Here is a 16,413-nt window from a genome sequence, read left to right as displayed (position 1 = left end):
GACTGCTCCCGTCACAGCTAGGGGTGCACGCGGCACTGAGTCATCTGAGCCGTGGTTGGTTTGGGGTGCTGTGGATGTGTTTGCTGGCCAGTGATTACACTTGATCTGGGACAAGGAAAGTCTCCAGTTCGGCCACAGCCTGGTCTGGGGTTGGTCTGCTGCTGCTTAGTTTGTGTGTTTTATTTCGTGTGGGTGTGGGCAGTGCACACGATACAGTGGAGGTCAGAAGACAATTCCCTGGGGTCTTCTCCCGCCGTGTGGGTCCCCAGAATTGAACTCAGTCATGGCAGCAAGCACCTTTACCTCCTGGGTCCTAGCTGAGACTTTGTCAAAGGGGGCACAGAATGCCAGCCAGCACCTGGCGCTGCTTTTTCTTTCTTTTTTTTTAATGTTAATAAAATACTTTTTACAGAGACCAAAAAGTCAGAATAGTGCAGAGCATCTCAACACCATGCACTCATGAACACTCCCGGGTGTTTTGTTTGAACACATGTCCCAAGTTACAGATTGACTGAGAAATGAGGGTTTCTTGGAAGATGCTGGACTAACGGGGTGGACCTTAAAAACCCTCCCAAAAAACAGGAAAGGAAAAAAAAAACAACAACGCTTGGATTCCACGTTTGCAGTCACATGCTAAGAAAGGCCAGTGGGGGGGCTCCCTGGGCTGCACAGGGCGGGGTCAGGAGCTTTCTGGGGTGCAGGGGACCTTCCCTGTCACCTCAGTGTCAACTCAACTCACTCTAAAACAAAAGGCAAAGAGGAGGGAAGGTGGGTCCCTAGAGCCAGCTTTGGTCCTGGAAGATGCTGGGGGTGGGCGGGGCCAGACCGGACCCCCTGGGTCCACCCCCAGCGAGGCCGCCCTTGGGACCCAATAGGTCTGAGGTCCCAGCTGAGAGAGGTCCCAAGGAGTTCTGGGTGCGGTTGATTGTTTTTTGCATGTCTGATGGGGCCCGAGAGGGACCGGGGTGCAGAGGGCGCCCCCTCAAGTGCTGCCTCCTTCCAGACTGGGTGAGCTGACTGAAGGGCCTTTTTAATTTTTCAGGGTTGGGATGGAACCCACAACAGTGCATGACTGGCAGGTGTTGACCATGTCCCGCCACGTCACTGAGGGATTCTAAGTAGGGCATAGATGAGCCTGGACCCCAGATCTTCTCAGCTGCTCCGCCCGCCCCGCCTCCGCCTCCCCTACTCCTGTCCCTCCTGTGGGCGGGGTTGTGGACAGCCTCATAAACTTCCTGCAGCAGGTGAGGCTAGCCCTTCTCCAATCCTCCCTGACCTGTGGAGTCAGGAACTGCACCCGGTTCTCATGCAGGATCCAGGAGCCTGGGTCTGCAGAGGGAGGCGGTGGGAACGCAGACCGCCAGCCCTGGGGAAACTGCCTTGCTGGACATTGCTGTGTCAGGGACGGTCCTGAGATCAGCCTGCCCCTCTGCTCTGTCTCCATCTACTGTGTCCTGGGGCTCAGCCTGGACACCCGCTATGTATGTTGGGGGGGGGACCTGTCAGGATGGGGGAACTGTAAAGACAAAGATGCAGACCCCTCAGCCACTCGACACATAATCCAAGTCGGCATGGTTTTCCTTCTCTTCTGCTGGGGAAGCTTGGGGTTCCCATGAAGCCTCAGCCTGGAGTTGAGGCGACACAAAGCCAGGTACACACCCCAGTGACACCCCAGTGACATCAGGGCCAAGTCAGAGAAGGGGGAGAGAAGCTGGGAAGTCCTTGAACTTTTGCTTTTGTATGGGAGGGGATTTTTGTGATCGGTGTTGAAAGATGAGTAGGTCTCTGGGTAAAGAAAAGGAAATTTCAAACAGTCCTAGCCTGGGTGTCAGAACAATCCACTCGACATTCCCATGAGGTTTCCTCAACATTCTGGGGCCAGAACACACACACACACACACACACACACACACACACACACACACGAGAGAGAGAGAGAGAGAGAGAGAGACAGAGAGAGAGAGAGAGACAGAGAGACAGAGAGACAGAGACAGACAGAGATAGAGACAGACAGAGACAGACAGAGATAGAGAGACAGAGACAGAGACAGAGAGAGATTGATTTTCCCTTCAGTCACACAAACCCCCATTGACATTCTTGCCAGCAATTTAGAAACTTTCTATGGCTGGTCTCTGGCCAGACCCCGCCCCCTTAGCCGTGTCTGATGTCTAAAGCGTGAGTCACTGCCCCCCAGCTCCAGTGCCATCCGGACTGCCAGTCCCCACAACACACTACGGATGCAGTCTGAGCTCCCCTGTCCCTGGACGGAGCCTGCATCCCACCCTTTGGTTCTGAGTGCCCTGTCCCAGATCGTCCATCTGCACAAGCACAGGACACTCAAATGCACGTCATCTTCTCCCTCCAACCTCCTAGTCTCTGGCCTCTTCCTGGTCTTCCCTGCTTGGATTTGGAGAACGGACAAGGGGGTGGGGGCGCCTGGCTCCAGGGAAACCCCGGACCCCTCTTCTTGACGGGACTCTAGGTTCTAGGCGGGTTCGGACTGAAGTCCCAGGAGGGAGGACAGGGATCGTGATTGGCAGCCTGAGGGTTCACCGGGGACCCCGGCCCGGGGGCCCTCGGGGAAGAACTGGGGAGAAGGGTATTTAGCAGCGATGGGGGCCGGGCCATCCGTCGGCGCTCAGCCCACCGTGCGTGGCACGAGCAGGGGTTCTCCAGCTGCCAGTGGGTGCTGCGCTGAGGGCCGGGTCCGCGTGGAGGGGCGCCCTCGGCCCGGGTGTGCGCCCGAGGGAGGGCGCGTGTGCTTTTGAGAGCCCATCCGCACTGTTTCCTGCACAGACACCAGAGGCTGCGTCCCGGCCTCCCAGGCAGCCCTGCCAGCCCATGCCCTGGGCACCGGACCCTCTATGGCTTTTCCAGGGGCAGGAGGCAGGGCCTCCCCAGCCAAGGCCACTGAGGTGGAGGGGCGTGGCCTCTGGAGAGGGCGGGGCCTACGGGGCGGGGCCTTGTCGGTTCCCAGGCCCCGCCCCACCCTAACTCGCGCTAGGGCGCGGGCGCGGCCCCGCCCTCCTCGGCCGAGCGCGTGTCCGATTTGAGCTTCACGAACTCCTTGGCCACCTCGTCGTTGCTGCGCTGCGACAGGATGCGCAGCACCGTGAGCCCCGTGTCGTCCATGTGGATGCGGCGGCCGAGCGGCAGCCAGCACGCGGCGCTCCCGCGCTGCGCCAGCTCCCGCAGCTGCAGCACCGCCAGCCCCACCGTCCGGTCCTCGCGCGCGAAGCAGTAGTCCTTGACGCACACCTGCAGCTCGTAGCACTCGGGGCCCGCGTCCGCGCTCAGGGAGCTGTGGGGAGGGGCCGGCTCAGCCAGGGGCACCAGCGAGCCCGGCCCCCCGCGCCCCCGCGCCCAGGAGGACCAGCGAGCCGCCACCTTAGCAGTTAGTGCCCCTCGGAGGCGGGCGAGCAAGCCCCTCCCACCCCGCCGGCCCCTCCCACCTCGCCGGCCCCTCCCATCCCGATGGCCCCTCCCACCTCGATGCCCCCTCCCATCCCGATGGCCCCTCCCATCCAGATGGCTCCTCCCACCCCGCTGGCCCCTCCCACTTCGCCAGGCTCTCCCACCTCTATGGCCCCTCCCATCCCGATGGCCCCTCCCACCTAGCTGGCCCCTCCTACAGGGAGCCCCCACTAGGCCACGCCCACCTGGAGCCCACCGCTCAGACGGGATCGTCCCGGCGCATCAGGTGGGGCGGGCTGCTGGGGACCCCACTGCCCACTGAGCCGCACAGCCCAGGAGCTCCAGTTCGGGCCCCGCCCACACCCCTCCGGCCCCTCCTCGGCCGAGCCCAGCCCTCTCTTGACCGCGCCCCCTCCCAGTGCTGCGCCCCGCCTTCTGCTCGGCTCTCTCCATCCCCCCACCCCCGTGGCCCCGACTCCCTCCCGCCCCAGGACCCCGCCCTGCGGCAGGCACACAACCCTCAGGGCCGACTTCTTTAAACGACAAAGCCAATGGCCGGAGCAGTCCGGACCCCGGGACCCCACTCCAGTGCCCAAGACCCGCTTGCCCACCCTCCGCTCGTCCTTTCTGCCCCACCCCACCCCCAAGCCTAGGACGTCCCCAGGGACCTGCCGGCCTCACCTGGACCCTACAGTCCCCTCTCCGTCACCTGCACCCCGGGGTGGCTCCTCCCACCGGCCCGCGCCCTCCGGCGACACCCTCGACTCACAACTGGAAGCTCTCGTTGTATTTGGGTGCCCAGCTGTTGTTTTTGGATTTGGTGGCGAACTTGCGTTTCTTGTCGCTGAGCTGAGGTCCAACAATGTTGACCTCGATGAAGGGACGGAAGATGCCAGAAGTCTGCCACTTGAGGTCGTTGGCAGCCACCACTGTTGGGGGAAACGGGCAAGTCTGGTGCGGCTTCCCAGGGGGACAGAACGACTCTGGCTTCCCAGGGGGACAGAACGACTCTGGCTTCCCAGGGGGACAGAACGACCCTGGCTTCCCAGGGGGACAGACCGACTGGCTTCCCAGGGGGACAGAACGACTGGCTTCTCAGGGGGACAGAACGACTCTGGCTTCCCAGGGGGACAGAACGACCCTGGCTTCCCAGGGGGACAGAACGACTCTGGCTTCCCAGGGGGACAGAACGATGCCCTGGCTTCTCAGGGGGACAGAACGACTCTGGCTTCCCAGGGGGACAGAACGATGCCCTGGCTTCTCAGGGGGACAGAACGACTCTGGCTTCCCAGGGGGACAGAACGGTGCCCTGGCTTCCTGGGCTGAGGAAATGGACTCCATTCCCCAGGAAGTCTAACAGGAAGGAGGCCAGGCCAAGACTGAGGGAGACACAGTGATCCTGGGACGCGGCTGGAATTCAGCCATGCCTGAAGCAGTTCACCTCAGGATCCCCCATTTTCTATACCATTAAAGGGAAAACAATTCCCTGACCCCGTGGCTTAAACGAGACTGTTTGGTTCCCTCCGTCGCCCGGCCACTCACCCTTCACCGTGACTTTCTGTTCCCCAGTTCCCGGGTGCGTGAAGAGCTCCACGTGGACGGACACTTCACCTACAGGGTCTTCCACCCCCGAGCCTGGGGGGGACAGGGGAAGATGCCGGATATGAGCTCCGTTCTTCCTCACCCACCGGAGGGACCTCAGTCACCTCCCTCCACCACCATGTGCTGGCGGCACCAGGTCGCTGAGGCCCTGAGGGCACCAGGGTGCCACCGGGGAGCCAGGGGTGCTAGGTCGTGGGTTCCATCGCTTCGCTGTGCGGCTCGAGGCCGGTCCCTAACCTCTCTGAGTCAGGGCGTCTGCCTTATTTCTCCTCCGTTCCCCGCCTCCTGAGCCTGCTTCTGTCCCCTGAAGGCTGCGCCTCCCCGGCTTTTTCTCCCTCTCCTCTTCTGTGTCCATCCAATCCCTTGAGCTCATCCTGGCCCTGGGTGCTGGGACTCAGACAAGTCCTGACCGCGCTGTCTTCAAAACACATCTGGAATCTGCTGGTGTGTCTGCCCGACCCGGTCCAGCTGCCGCCCGGGCCGTCGCAGTGTGCGCTGCCCTGGTTTGGCTCCTCGGCCACGCTCGGCACAGTGGCCAGAGACCCAGCAAGTCCATCCTGCTCCCCATCTCCTCCCGAGAGCTGCGGCCCACAGGCTGCTCCCCAGCCCTCAGGCCCCCTGCCCCCTGCCTCCTGTCCTCCTGTCCTCCTGTCCTCCTCCTCCTCCTGTCCTCCTGTCCTCCTGTCCTCCTCCTCCTGTCCTCCTGTCCTCCTGTCCTCCTCCTCCTGTCCTCCTGTCCTCCTGTCCTCCTCCTCCTGTCCTCCTGTCCTCCTGTCCTCCTCCTCCTGTCCTCCTGTCCTCCTGTCCTCCTCCTCCTGTCCTCCTGTCCTCCTGTCCTCCTCCTCCTGTCCTCCTGTCCTCCTCCTGTCCTCCTGTCCTCCTGTCCTCCTCCTCCTGTCCTCCTGTCCTCCTGTCCTCCTCCTCCTGTCCTCCTCCTCCTGTCCTCCTGTCCTCCTGTCCTCCTCCTCCTGTCCTCCTGTCCTCCTGTCCTCCTCCTCCTGTCCTCCTGTCCTCCTGTCCTCCTCCTCCTGTCCTCCTGTCCTCCTGTCCTCCTCCTCCTGTCCTCCTGTCCTCCTGTCCTCCTCCTCCTGTCCTCCTGTCCTCCTGTCCTCCTGTCCTCCTCCTGTCCTCCTGTCCTCCTCCTGTCCTCCTGTCCTCCTGTCCTCCTGTCCTCCTCCTCCTGTCCTCCTGTCCTCCTCCTCCTGTCCTCCTGTCCTCCTGTCCTCCTGTCCTCCTGTCCTCCTCCTCCTGTCCTCCTGTCCTCCTCCTCCTGTCCTCCTGTCCTCCTCCTCCTGTCCTCCTGTCCTCCTCCTCCTGTCCTCCTGTCCTCCTCCTCCTGTCCTCCTGTCCTCCTGTCCTCCTCCTCCTGTCCTCCTGTCCTCCTGTCCTCCTGTCCTCCTCCTGTCCTCCTGTCCTCCTCCTGTCCTCCTGTCCTCCTGTCCTCCTCCTCCTGTCCTCCTGTCCTCCTCCTCCTGTCCTCCTGTCCTCCTGCCTCCTGTCCTCCTGTCCTCCTCCTCCTGTCCTCCTGTCCTCCTGTCCTCCTCCTCCTGTCCTCCTGTCCTCCTGTCCTCCTCCTCCTGTCCTCCTGTCCTCCTGTCCTCCTCCTCCTGTCCTCCTGTCCTCCTCCTGTCCTCCTCCTCCTGTCCTCCTGTCCTCCTCCTCCTGTCCTCCTCCTCCTGTCCTCCTGTCCTCCTGTCCTCCTCCTCCTGTCCTCCTGTCCTCCTCCTCCTGTCCTCCTGTCCTCCTCCTCCTGTCCTCCTGTCCTCCTGTCCTCCTGTCCTCCTCCTGTCCTCCTGTCCTCCTGTCCTCCTGTCCTCCTCCTCCTGTCCTCCTGTCCTCCTGTCCTCCTCCTCCTGTCCTCCTGTCCTCCTCCTGTCCTCCTCCTCCTGTCCTCCTGTCCTCCTCCTCCTGTCCTCCTGTCCTCCTGTCCTCCTCCTCCTGTCCTCCTGTCCTCCTCCTCCTGTCCTCCTGTCCTCCTGTCCTCCTGTCCTCCTGTCCTCCTGTCCTCCTCCTGTCCTCCTGTCCTCCTGTCCTCCTGTCCTCCTCCTGTCCTCCTGTCCTCCTGTCCTCCTGTCCTCCTCTCCTCCTGTCCTCCTGTCCTCCTGTCCTCCTGTTCCCACTGGGAAGCGCTCAGGGGTGGTCAGAGAGCCACAGCCCTCCCAACAGAGCACTTCCTGCCCAGGCCGCAGGGACTGCCCTATGGTCATGTGACCCAGGCTGGGCTGTAGAAACTCAGTCCCAGACTGTGAACTGGCCATAGGGTCTCCAATGAGACCAACTGGCCAATTGCATTGGGGCCTAAATCCAGCCATTTCTGATGCAGACAAACCCTCATCTTGGTTTCCTAGCCAACAAACTTATCTGTGTGGTAGCCATGTGCACGGCTCTTCCCAGTCACCATGAAGTGCCGGGGGCCTATGATGGCGACACCCGGACCACCCCCTACCCGATTCAGAAGCACGTCCACAGGGCCTGTGGACCTGTGACCGCCAGCACCCCACCAACCCGCCCCATCCCCAGGCAGCTGCCCACTCCTGGGGACCCCATGCACGGGCATGGCAAGGGGGAGAATGTGGGAGGCAGGGGATCGGGCCAGTCCGTCATTACCTGTGCTGGACGGGAAGTGATCGGGGTCAGGGAACGGGGGTACGGGACTCCTGCGCCCCAGAAGAGGGGCACGCGGCCCAGCACTGTCCAGCCCAGGCGGCCACCCACATCATCTCAGATACCTCCCAGTCACATGCTCAGCCCCCTCCCCCCAGGCCGATGCTTCAGCAAGCTCAATCCGGGCCAGAAGTGGGGTGCTAGGGAGTTAGACATGATGGGTTATGTAAGAGGTCAGATCGCGGCCCAGGCTAGTAAGAAGGAGGAGGGGCAGTGCCGGCCCCCATCCCAGTTTTGCTGGCTCCACCAGGAAGGGCTGTCATAGGCCCCACCCTCGCCCCCCCATGACCCGGGTTTCCTGGCAGGGGAAGGGGGCTCACCCGGCCCCCGGCCTTGGGAAAGCTGGGGAGGCCACGTGTTCTTTTGGGGTGGGGATGGATGTGTGGCCCAGGCTGGCTGGAGCTGGTGACCCTCTGGCCTCAGCCTCCCAAGTACAGAGACCACAGGCCTGTGCCACGAGGCACGCCAGCCCCACGGAGCCGTGGGTCGGAGGGGGCTGCAGAATGGCCGAGCCGGGACCTGAGAGCAGTTCTTTGCTCACTGTTTGGCGCTTTGCTGGGAACGGAAGCTGCCCACCCGGCCTGGGTGCGTGCGGCTGGGGAGAAGGGACGGGACCCCTTCCCCGAGTGGAGCCAGCAAGCCGCGCTTCGCCGGCCGTGTGCCAGGACGCGGCGCCCGGCGGAGGCCGGCGTCTTACTAGCCGGGCAGGGGAGGGGCGCAGGCACCGGGCACCGCGTGCGGGTGGCGGGCGGCGCAGGCACGTACCCATCTCAGGACAAACGTCTTCACTAAGGGTAAACCTAGTCCCCTTGCCACCGTGGACTGACCAAGGTGGGCGGGGAGGGAGGGGGAGGAGAGGAGGGGGGAGTGTGCATGGCGGGGGCGGGGGAGGCGCAGAAAGGGGACAGCGAGTGACAGGGAGGAGAACGAGAGAGAGAGAGAGAGAGAGAGAGAGAGAGAGAGGAGAGAGGGAGGGGAGGAGAGAGAGAGAGAGAGAGAGAGAGAGAGAGAGAGGAGAGAGGGAGGGAGGGGAGAGAGAGAGAGAGAGAGACAGAGAGAGAGGAGAGAGGGAGGGGAGAGAGAGAGAGAGAGAAACGTCAGTGCAGACGGACGGACAGACAGACAGCCTCCCACTCCGGGAACACAGGGACACTAAAAGCAGCAAGAACAGGAGGGGAAACTGAGGCTTGGGCCCCACCCGCTGTGCCTGGGGGGTGGATGACGACCTTTCCCGCTCCAGCGCGAGGACAAAGCCTGAGGCCACCAACCTCTGGCCAGCTGGCACCTTTGGAGTAATTGGGGGGGGCGTCTCCAGGGAGGGGTGCTCGGACCCCGGAGCCCCGCCCTGTGGCCTCGACTGCTGCACCAGAGCTCAGACGGGGACAGAAGCAAGACACAGACAGAGAGAAGGGGGGGGATCTGAGGCCCAGCGCCTCCCGGGCCCCGCATCTCCCAGGCCCAGGCCCTTCCGCCTCTAGGACCTGCCAATCATTCCACGTCGACGCAGCGGACGCCCCGCCCCTAAGGAGCCCGCCGTGGCTTGGATCGTGACCTCAGAGATTTCACCTAGAGCTGTCAATCATTCCCTACTCTAAAGGCACCACGGAAGTCCCGTCTCTGTGCCACCCATCACTCAAGGGCTCCGGGACACTGGAAGTCCCTCCCCCAGGACTGTCTGCAGTTCTGGCCCCTGGAGTCTGTGCGGCCCGTCCCGCAGCTGTCAATCACCCCTTGTCTTGACTCCTGCTGGCCCGGGAGGGGAGGCCAGGCGCCCTTACCCTGCGAGGACTGCGTCTGCACGAAGGTTTTGATGAGCAGGTCGGTGGCCTGTGTGTAGAGCGACAAGGCGTAGCGCAGGGACTGGAGGTCGGGACTCTTCTCCAGGAAGGTCTTCTTGAGGCCCACGCCCCCCGCGTGGAAGTATTGCTGCGGATGGACAGGGTGAGGCTGCTGGTCTCAGCACCGCCGCGGCCGCACAGGGCCCTGGGGGGGGGGGAGGCCCTCCCCGCCCGCCGCCCTCCCCGACGCCCGACGCCCTCCCCGACGCCCTCCCCGACGCCCGACGCCCTCCCCGCCCACCGCCCTCCCCGACGACCACCGCCCTCCCCGCCCACCGCCCTCCCCGACGACCACCGCCCTCCCCGCCCGCCGCCCTCCCCGACGCCCGACGCCCTCCCCCCGCCGCCCGCCGCCGTCCCCGCCGCCCGCCGCCCTCCCCGCCCACCGCCCTCCCCGACCACCGCCCTGCCCGACCACCGCCCTCCCTGACCACCGCCCGTTTACTTTACCTTGTAGACTCAGGCACCCCCAAACCCGCTTCCTCGTGCCCTCGCTCACCTTGATGGTGTCCAGGGCCAGTTCGACCACGGCGCACTGCTTCGGGGTGAGGCTCTTGGCTTCTTCACGTACCATGTGATCCTGTGGATGGCAGGGAGGGTCGGGTGAGCAGAGCTGACGCCAACGTTGAGATTGTGAGTCTTGGGCGCCCATGTTGGGGGTCAAAGGACCCGTTCCACTGATCAAACGGAATCTGATCGCGTCTTTCCGCAGGGCATTAGAAGTGGGGTCCGGGTCCGGGTCCCGGATCTGGTGCCCTGGTCGGTCCCTAGCCTTCCCCGTGGGCCTGGCCCCCTCACCTTGAGTTTGGACAGCTGGCCCAGCTCCTTGGCGGCATTGAAGATCATCTGTGTTCCCTGTAGGGAACAGAGACAGCGGGGTAACAGTGTGAATTTTCTAGATGGTTCCCCCACCCCGAGCGACCCCCAGCCTGTCTGCCATCTTGGTTCCCGTCCAAAGGGTCAGGAGCCTCCCAGTGAGATCGCGGGGCGTGTGGCCACCGGGTCCCTGGAGAAGCCGGGTTCCGTGGGAACACTGCCCACGCACTCTCATTCCCACCAGGGCCCCACAGTTGGAAGACATAAGACAAGCAGGCGTGTGGGGGGGGGTGAGGGGAGGCACCCTGGGGTGGGATCTCCTTCCCCTCGGCCGCCCCTCTGTCCTCCTCACGCACTGGCGTCTGGAACCCCCCTTCCCTGAGACGCCCACCAGATGGCAACGGTGGCAGGGCCCAGGTAAAAATCCCAGCTGTGCAGCCCCAGACAGGTGACCTGACCCCTCTGAGCCTGTTTCCCCCAGATAAGGGAACCATGGCCACCTGGTGGCCCTGAAGGGACAGGGATGTCTTTGGTGACTTGGTTGCTGTCTTGGTCTCATCACAGGCAACGCATAGCCGACTGGGTTCCAGCCTGGGAGCCAGGGTTGAGCTGGATGGCCTCAGGCAGGTGCCTTGCCATCTCTGGGCCTGGCCTCTCCCCAACTAATTAGCATTTGTTGAAGGGGTGCTGCCCCAGGGCGTTCTGTTGGGCTGTTCAAGGCCGGCCTGAGCCGGTTCCGGCCACCTCAGGCCACGTAATTCTGTGTGTTATTCTGTCCTGCGGGGTGGAAGCCCAGGCCTTACACACGTCAGGACGGAACCCAGAATCAGGGCCTATGAGCTCATCAGGCCTCCGCAGCGCCACACACCCCAGCCCTGAGGCTGTGAGCCAGAGTTACGGGAGCCCAGCTGTCTGGGCCTCGGTTTCCCCTGTTGCACCCACCTGTGCTCTGCTGCGGAGCAGGGTCCCTCTTGAGCATCCTCCACGCCTCCCACTGCCCTTCCCTACCCACCCACAAGCAAGCCAGACAGACAGAGGAAGAAGAAATAACAGACAGGGCCACAGGACGCCCCCGACGGCACGGACCACAGAGTGGAAGGGGCAGGGAGGGAGAGGGGTGGGGTGGGAGCCAGACAGACAGTGAGAGGCTGGGCTTACGTCTGAGTGGCTTGGCAGTTTCACCCTGCCCTGTGGAGAGAACCAGGCGGAGGTCAGAGTTCTGGCGGCTGCTGGGAGGAGACTCAGTGGGACTTCCCTACCCCCTAGCATCACGGCTGCGCTCCCTCCCAGTCACTGAAGCAGACACTCGCTCCCCAGCTAAGGCACTTGCCCTTGTCCCTGAGGGTGCACTCCTTGGCCATGGCACACGGGGGCCGCGAAGGCGGCAACCCCGCGGGGCCACGGGCGCTTGTGGCACTGACAAGTAAGGAGAGAGAGGACACCAGGTCTCTGCGCTCACCCCACACGCACCAAGCCTTTGCTGGGGAGGCCTGACCACGGAAAACGCCATGATAAACCTACAGGCTCCAAACTCATTCACTGTGGACACACACATGCTCACACATGTGCACACACACTCACACACACAATCACACACACAACACAGTCAAGCACATTCATGCACACACAAAGACACACATACGCTCACACACATACATACACATGCTCATACAGACACTCGTTGCTAACACAGACAGACATACACAGACAGGGTCACACAGACACACATGCTCACACACATACATCCACACAGTCAAGCACATGCACTCACATACACAGACACACACATATGCTCACACAGACACATACGCACTCTCACACAGACTCACATGCTCACACATGCTAGCACAGACAGACACACAGACAGGCTCACACAGACACACATAGTCACACGTGCACACACACACACAGAGTCAGGTACATGATGCATGCACATAGAGATTCACAAATGCTCACAGACACACATAGTGAAGCACATATGCATGCACACACAGAGACACATACACATGCTTGAGTGAACACACACAAGCTCCTTCAGTGTGGACACACAACACTCACACGTGTACACACAGACACACGCACGCTCACACACACACACAGTCAAGCACTTGCATGCACACACAGAGATGCACTCTAGACCTTCAGACAGCTTCTGCAGATACTCAAAACCATCAAAAGTCATCAAATCACACATGTAGGAGGCTCGCAGGCCAGAACACACATGTTTTGCACGATCACATTCAGACTCACACATCCTTGACTGTACACAGATGCATACATGGGCACAGCCCTGGAAAGCTGCCTGGGGAGCGGGATTGCCCTGTGCTCCAGTCATGACACAAACATCCGTTGAGTGCAGACAGAGGCCTGATGCATCCTGTGTGAGCGCACAGTCAGTCAGCAGCTGCCCACAGCCGCCTCCTTATAAGCAACAAAAACCCAGAAGTGCAGGGCCATAGGGTGTGGCCCTGGAGGCCACAGACCCCGGAATCCTGGGGCTGTGCACACTCCAGACTCTGGAGAGTGACCTGAGCTCTGGCTTCCAGGTCCTAGGGGCAAGATGAAGAGCCACCCCCCAGCGTGGCCTCAGCTGACCTTTGCATGAACTACGGGAGCACTCACACCTGACACCTGACCTTTGCATGAACTATGGGAGCACTCACACCTGACACCTGACCTTTGCATGAACTATGGGAGCACTCACACCCGACACCGACCGACCGACCGACCGACCGACCGACCCTCAAGCCGCGGCCTCATTACCTTTTCTAGGCCCTTGCCATGTTTTCTCAAGAGGGTGCCCTGCAGAGACAGTGTCACAGCAAGGTCAGGACCCAGGTGCATCACACTCGCCCATGTAGGGACTGGGATGGGGGTGGGGTGGAGGTGGGGAGGGCACTACACTGTCTAGGGTTGGGGAAGGCTGGGGGACTGTGGGAGCTCACTCTTAAGAGAGGGGGAGGGGAAAGGAGGAAGCCAGAAGAGGGAGGATGGGGAAGAGGGAAGAGACAGACTAGGAAAAAAGAGGGAGGAGGGTAGGAAGCAGGGAAGAGGAGGGAGAGAAAGAAGGGGAAGGGAGGGGAGAGATGAAGGAAGGGGAGCGGGAGGAGGAGGAGGAGGAGAAAAGAGAGCCAGAGCCAGAGAGAGCCCAAGGTAAAAGCCACTGTTAAAAAATAAGCCATTTCTGTTTGAAACCTGGGGCTTATGCAGGGACACTTGGCTCAGTCTGGGAGGAGGGGACTGGACCTGCCTGGACTGAGTCTACCAGGTTGATCGCAGTCCTCGGGGGAGGCTTTGCCCTGGAGGAGGTGGGAATGGGGGGTGGGCTGGGGGTGAGGGGGGGTGTGAGGGGGAGAACAGGGGAACCCGTGGCTGATATGTAGAACTGAATGGTATTGTAAAATAAAATAAAGGGGGGAAAAGACACTGGAAAAAAATAAGCCATTTACATTTGGTGTACAAAGGAACCCACCGGACCCCAGGTTAGCATTAGCACCCCACCCCACACTGAGATCTGAGCCTGATCTGTCTCTGGCACACACTTGTGGCCTGAGCCAGGTAGCTTCTCTCCCAGGCTCGGCTTTCCTCATCAGACTGATTGGATTGAGACCTCGTGTCACGAAGGTGAGCTGTGACAGACACTGACTTGCCGCAAGGCGTCGGCATTGTGTGTTCCTTTATGCTATGCCTACAACTAGAACCTGGCACTGGGTGCGATGCCACGAGGTGGCTACAGACCCTAGGCTGTGCCCACTGGAACCTGAGCTTGAGACAGTAAAACGTCACGGTGGCCTTGCCTGGCCCACCAAGGGGTGTGGGGTGGGTTTACTGAGGTCTGAGGCCACTGGGTGAGCACTGTCCGCCCAGATTGCTCCCCTTCACTCTGGCAGCTCAGAATCCTGGTATGGACCTCCACTTCCCATGCCAGGTCTGGGCAAAGCTGTGGCACCCAGACGGCCTGGCAGCATGGCCGCCTCTCCCAGCGGGGCCTCCAGATGTGTTGGTGTGTGCGTGGGGCGCTAGGGGAGTCACGGGGCACACTGAGGAGACAGCATGGCCAGACCTGCATGCAGAAGGGAAGACCCCAGCCCACCGCTGTCTACCCGAGTGGATGTGCCCTGCCTCCGAGTCTGGGAGGGGCGTGGTCTCCCAGCCCCACCCCTCTCGATGCCCCACCCCCCAGCACACAGATACAAAGTCGGGGTGAAGGGAGGAGGGTTCACGGGTGGGGGCGGCCCCAGTCCAGACACACAGCGAAAGAACAACGACGATGGACAGACAGACGGACAAACGGGTCTCTACTTACAATCATCTGCCAGCCGGAACGGGGGCAGGGTGGGGAGAGGGGAACAAGTCACTGTGAGTGGCCCCGGGAGGGCCCAGGGCCACCGGAAGGACACTGAGGCACTGGCAGCCCCCAGCCCTGGCCCCGCCCGCCCAGAGGATCGCCTGGCTGAGGCCTCCCCACACCCTCCTCCACCGGTGGCCCCGCCAGGGCTACCCCGCAGCCAGCCCGGCCCGCAGCCCATCGTCCCCTGGAGGACACGCCCAGCTCCCCACCTCAGATGTCCCCAGGCTGCCTGCCTAGAAATCAGGGAGCCACCAGGGTAGCTGCAGACTGCCGGGCTCTGGCGGCCCTCCAGCTGTCCCGACTCCCCTGAGTGACCTGAACCCCGTGTCTTTGTCCCGGCCCCCATCCTGGAGGCACCGCGTCCCCTGGGCCCCCCTCAGTGTCCCTCGCGTGTCCCGCGCGTCTCACCGTCTGGTCTGTGAGCGGCGGCAGCACGATCGTCTTCTCCATGGTGTTCATCACCAGCTTCCACAGCTCCTTCAGCACGCGCTTCAGAACCGTCTTCTCGCAGATTTTGGCGAACAGGGTGAGGCTGGGGATGAGGCTGGCGTCAGTGACCGGGACCCGGGCCTCCCTCCGGGCGCAGGCGTGGTCTGGCGGGCGACCACGCATGGTGTGTGCAGGGAAGGCAGACGGGGTTGGGGGAACCTGGGCTTCGTGGTGAAGGGGAGGCTATGGCGTGGTCAAGTCAGACACCCCGGGATGCTCAGATGCGGAAGAACGCCCGGCGGCGGCCAAGTTCTCCTCCCCAGGGAGGGCGCAAGGGGCTGGGGCCACGCCAAGGACGGGCAGGGCGGGCAAGAGGGCGAGTGAGGAGCGGGAGGGCGGACGACTCATGACTGACTCAAGGCGCTGGGGTAACCTGCCAGCGCGCACTTCCCAGAAGACTCCTCACCTGCCAATCACAGCCCCAAAGTGACCACCGCTCTTCACAGCCTATGCAATAGTCAATGCGCCATCCACCCCTACCCCCACACACACCCACCCCTACCCACACACCCACACACACACCCACCCCTACCCCACACACCCACCCCTACCCCACACACCCACCCACCCCTACCCACACACTCACACTCACCCACCCCTACCCACACACCCACCCACCCCTACCCCACACACTCACCCCTACCCCACACACCCACCCCTACCCCACACACCCACACACCCCTACCCCCCCCACACACCCCCTACCCCCCCCACACCCCTACCTACACACCCATCCACCCTACCCACCCCTACCCCCCACACCCACCCCTACCCCCCCACACACCCACCCCTACCCCACACACCCACACACCCCTACCCCCACACCCACCCCTACCCCCACACCCACCCCTACCCCCCCCACACCCACCCCTACCCCCCCCACACCCACCCACCCCTACCCCACACACCCACCCACCCCTACCCCCACACACACACCCCTACCTACACACCCACACCCATCCACCCTACCCACACACCCACACTCACCCATCCACCCCTACCCCACACACACCCACCCCTACCCCCCACACCCACCCCTACCCCCCACACCCACCCACCCCTACCCCCCACACCCACCCCCACCCACCCCTACCCACACACCCACCCACCCCTACCCACACCCCCACCCCCACCCACCCCTACCCACACACCCACACTCACCCATCCCCACACACACACACACACACTCACCCACCCCTACCACCCACACACCCACTCACCCATCCCTACCCACTCACC

At 62.6% G+C, this 16,413-nt stretch overlaps 1 protein-coding gene and 1 long non-coding RNA gene across 7 annotated transcripts in view; one reads left to right on the top strand and one right to left on the bottom strand.

Annotated features, from left to right (window-relative positions):
• Nucleotides 1–367: 367 nt before the first annotated feature.
• The window catches only part of Unc13a (unc-13 homolog A), a 54,115-nt gene continuing 38,069 nt past the window's right edge, over nucleotides 368–16,413 (bottom strand). For 2 of the 6 annotated variants that reach the window (XM_076553148.1, XM_076553149.1), the window contains exons 34-42: nucleotides 15,094–15,217; nucleotides 13,098–13,136; nucleotides 11,493–11,522; nucleotides 10,317–10,373; nucleotides 10,018–10,098; nucleotides 9,459–9,606; nucleotides 4,957–5,049; nucleotides 4,184–4,343; nucleotides 368–3,301 (exon numbers count right to left, since the gene is read on the bottom strand). In XM_076553148.1, the coding sequence (XP_076409263.1) occupies nucleotides 3,001–3,301; nucleotides 4,184–4,343; nucleotides 4,957–5,049; nucleotides 9,459–9,606; nucleotides 10,018–10,098; nucleotides 10,317–10,373; nucleotides 11,493–11,522; nucleotides 13,098–13,136; nucleotides 15,094–15,217 (1,033 nt within the window). In that variant the 3' untranslated portion in view covers nucleotides 368–3,000. Of the gene's footprint in view, nucleotides 3,302–4,183; nucleotides 4,344–4,956; nucleotides 5,050–8,445; nucleotides 8,503–9,458; nucleotides 9,607–10,017; nucleotides 10,099–10,316; nucleotides 10,374–11,492; nucleotides 11,523–13,097; nucleotides 13,137–14,514; nucleotides 14,647–15,093; nucleotides 15,218–16,413 lie in introns of those variants that run through there. The other 4 variants (XM_076553147.1, XM_076553150.1, XM_076553151.1 and 1 more) reach the window with 4 other exon arrangements.
• On the top strand, nucleotides 9,485–13,011 carry LOC143269011 (uncharacterized). The gene is made up of 3 exons (XR_013045263.1): nucleotides 9,485–9,621; nucleotides 9,976–10,063; nucleotides 12,881–13,011. It is a non-coding gene; the product is annotated as an uncharacterized LOC143269011 (long non-coding RNA).

Source organism: Peromyscus maniculatus, chromosome 17, assembly GCF_049852395.1.
Source record: "Peromyscus maniculatus bairdii isolate BWxNUB_F1_BW_parent chromosome 17, HU_Pman_BW_mat_3.1, whole genome shotgun sequence".
NCBI lineage: Eukaryota > Metazoa > Chordata > Mammalia > Rodentia > Cricetidae > Peromyscus > Peromyscus maniculatus.
The sequence above is the reverse complement of the archived record's forward strand: the minus strand, read 5'-3'. Positions and strand labels throughout refer to the sequence as shown.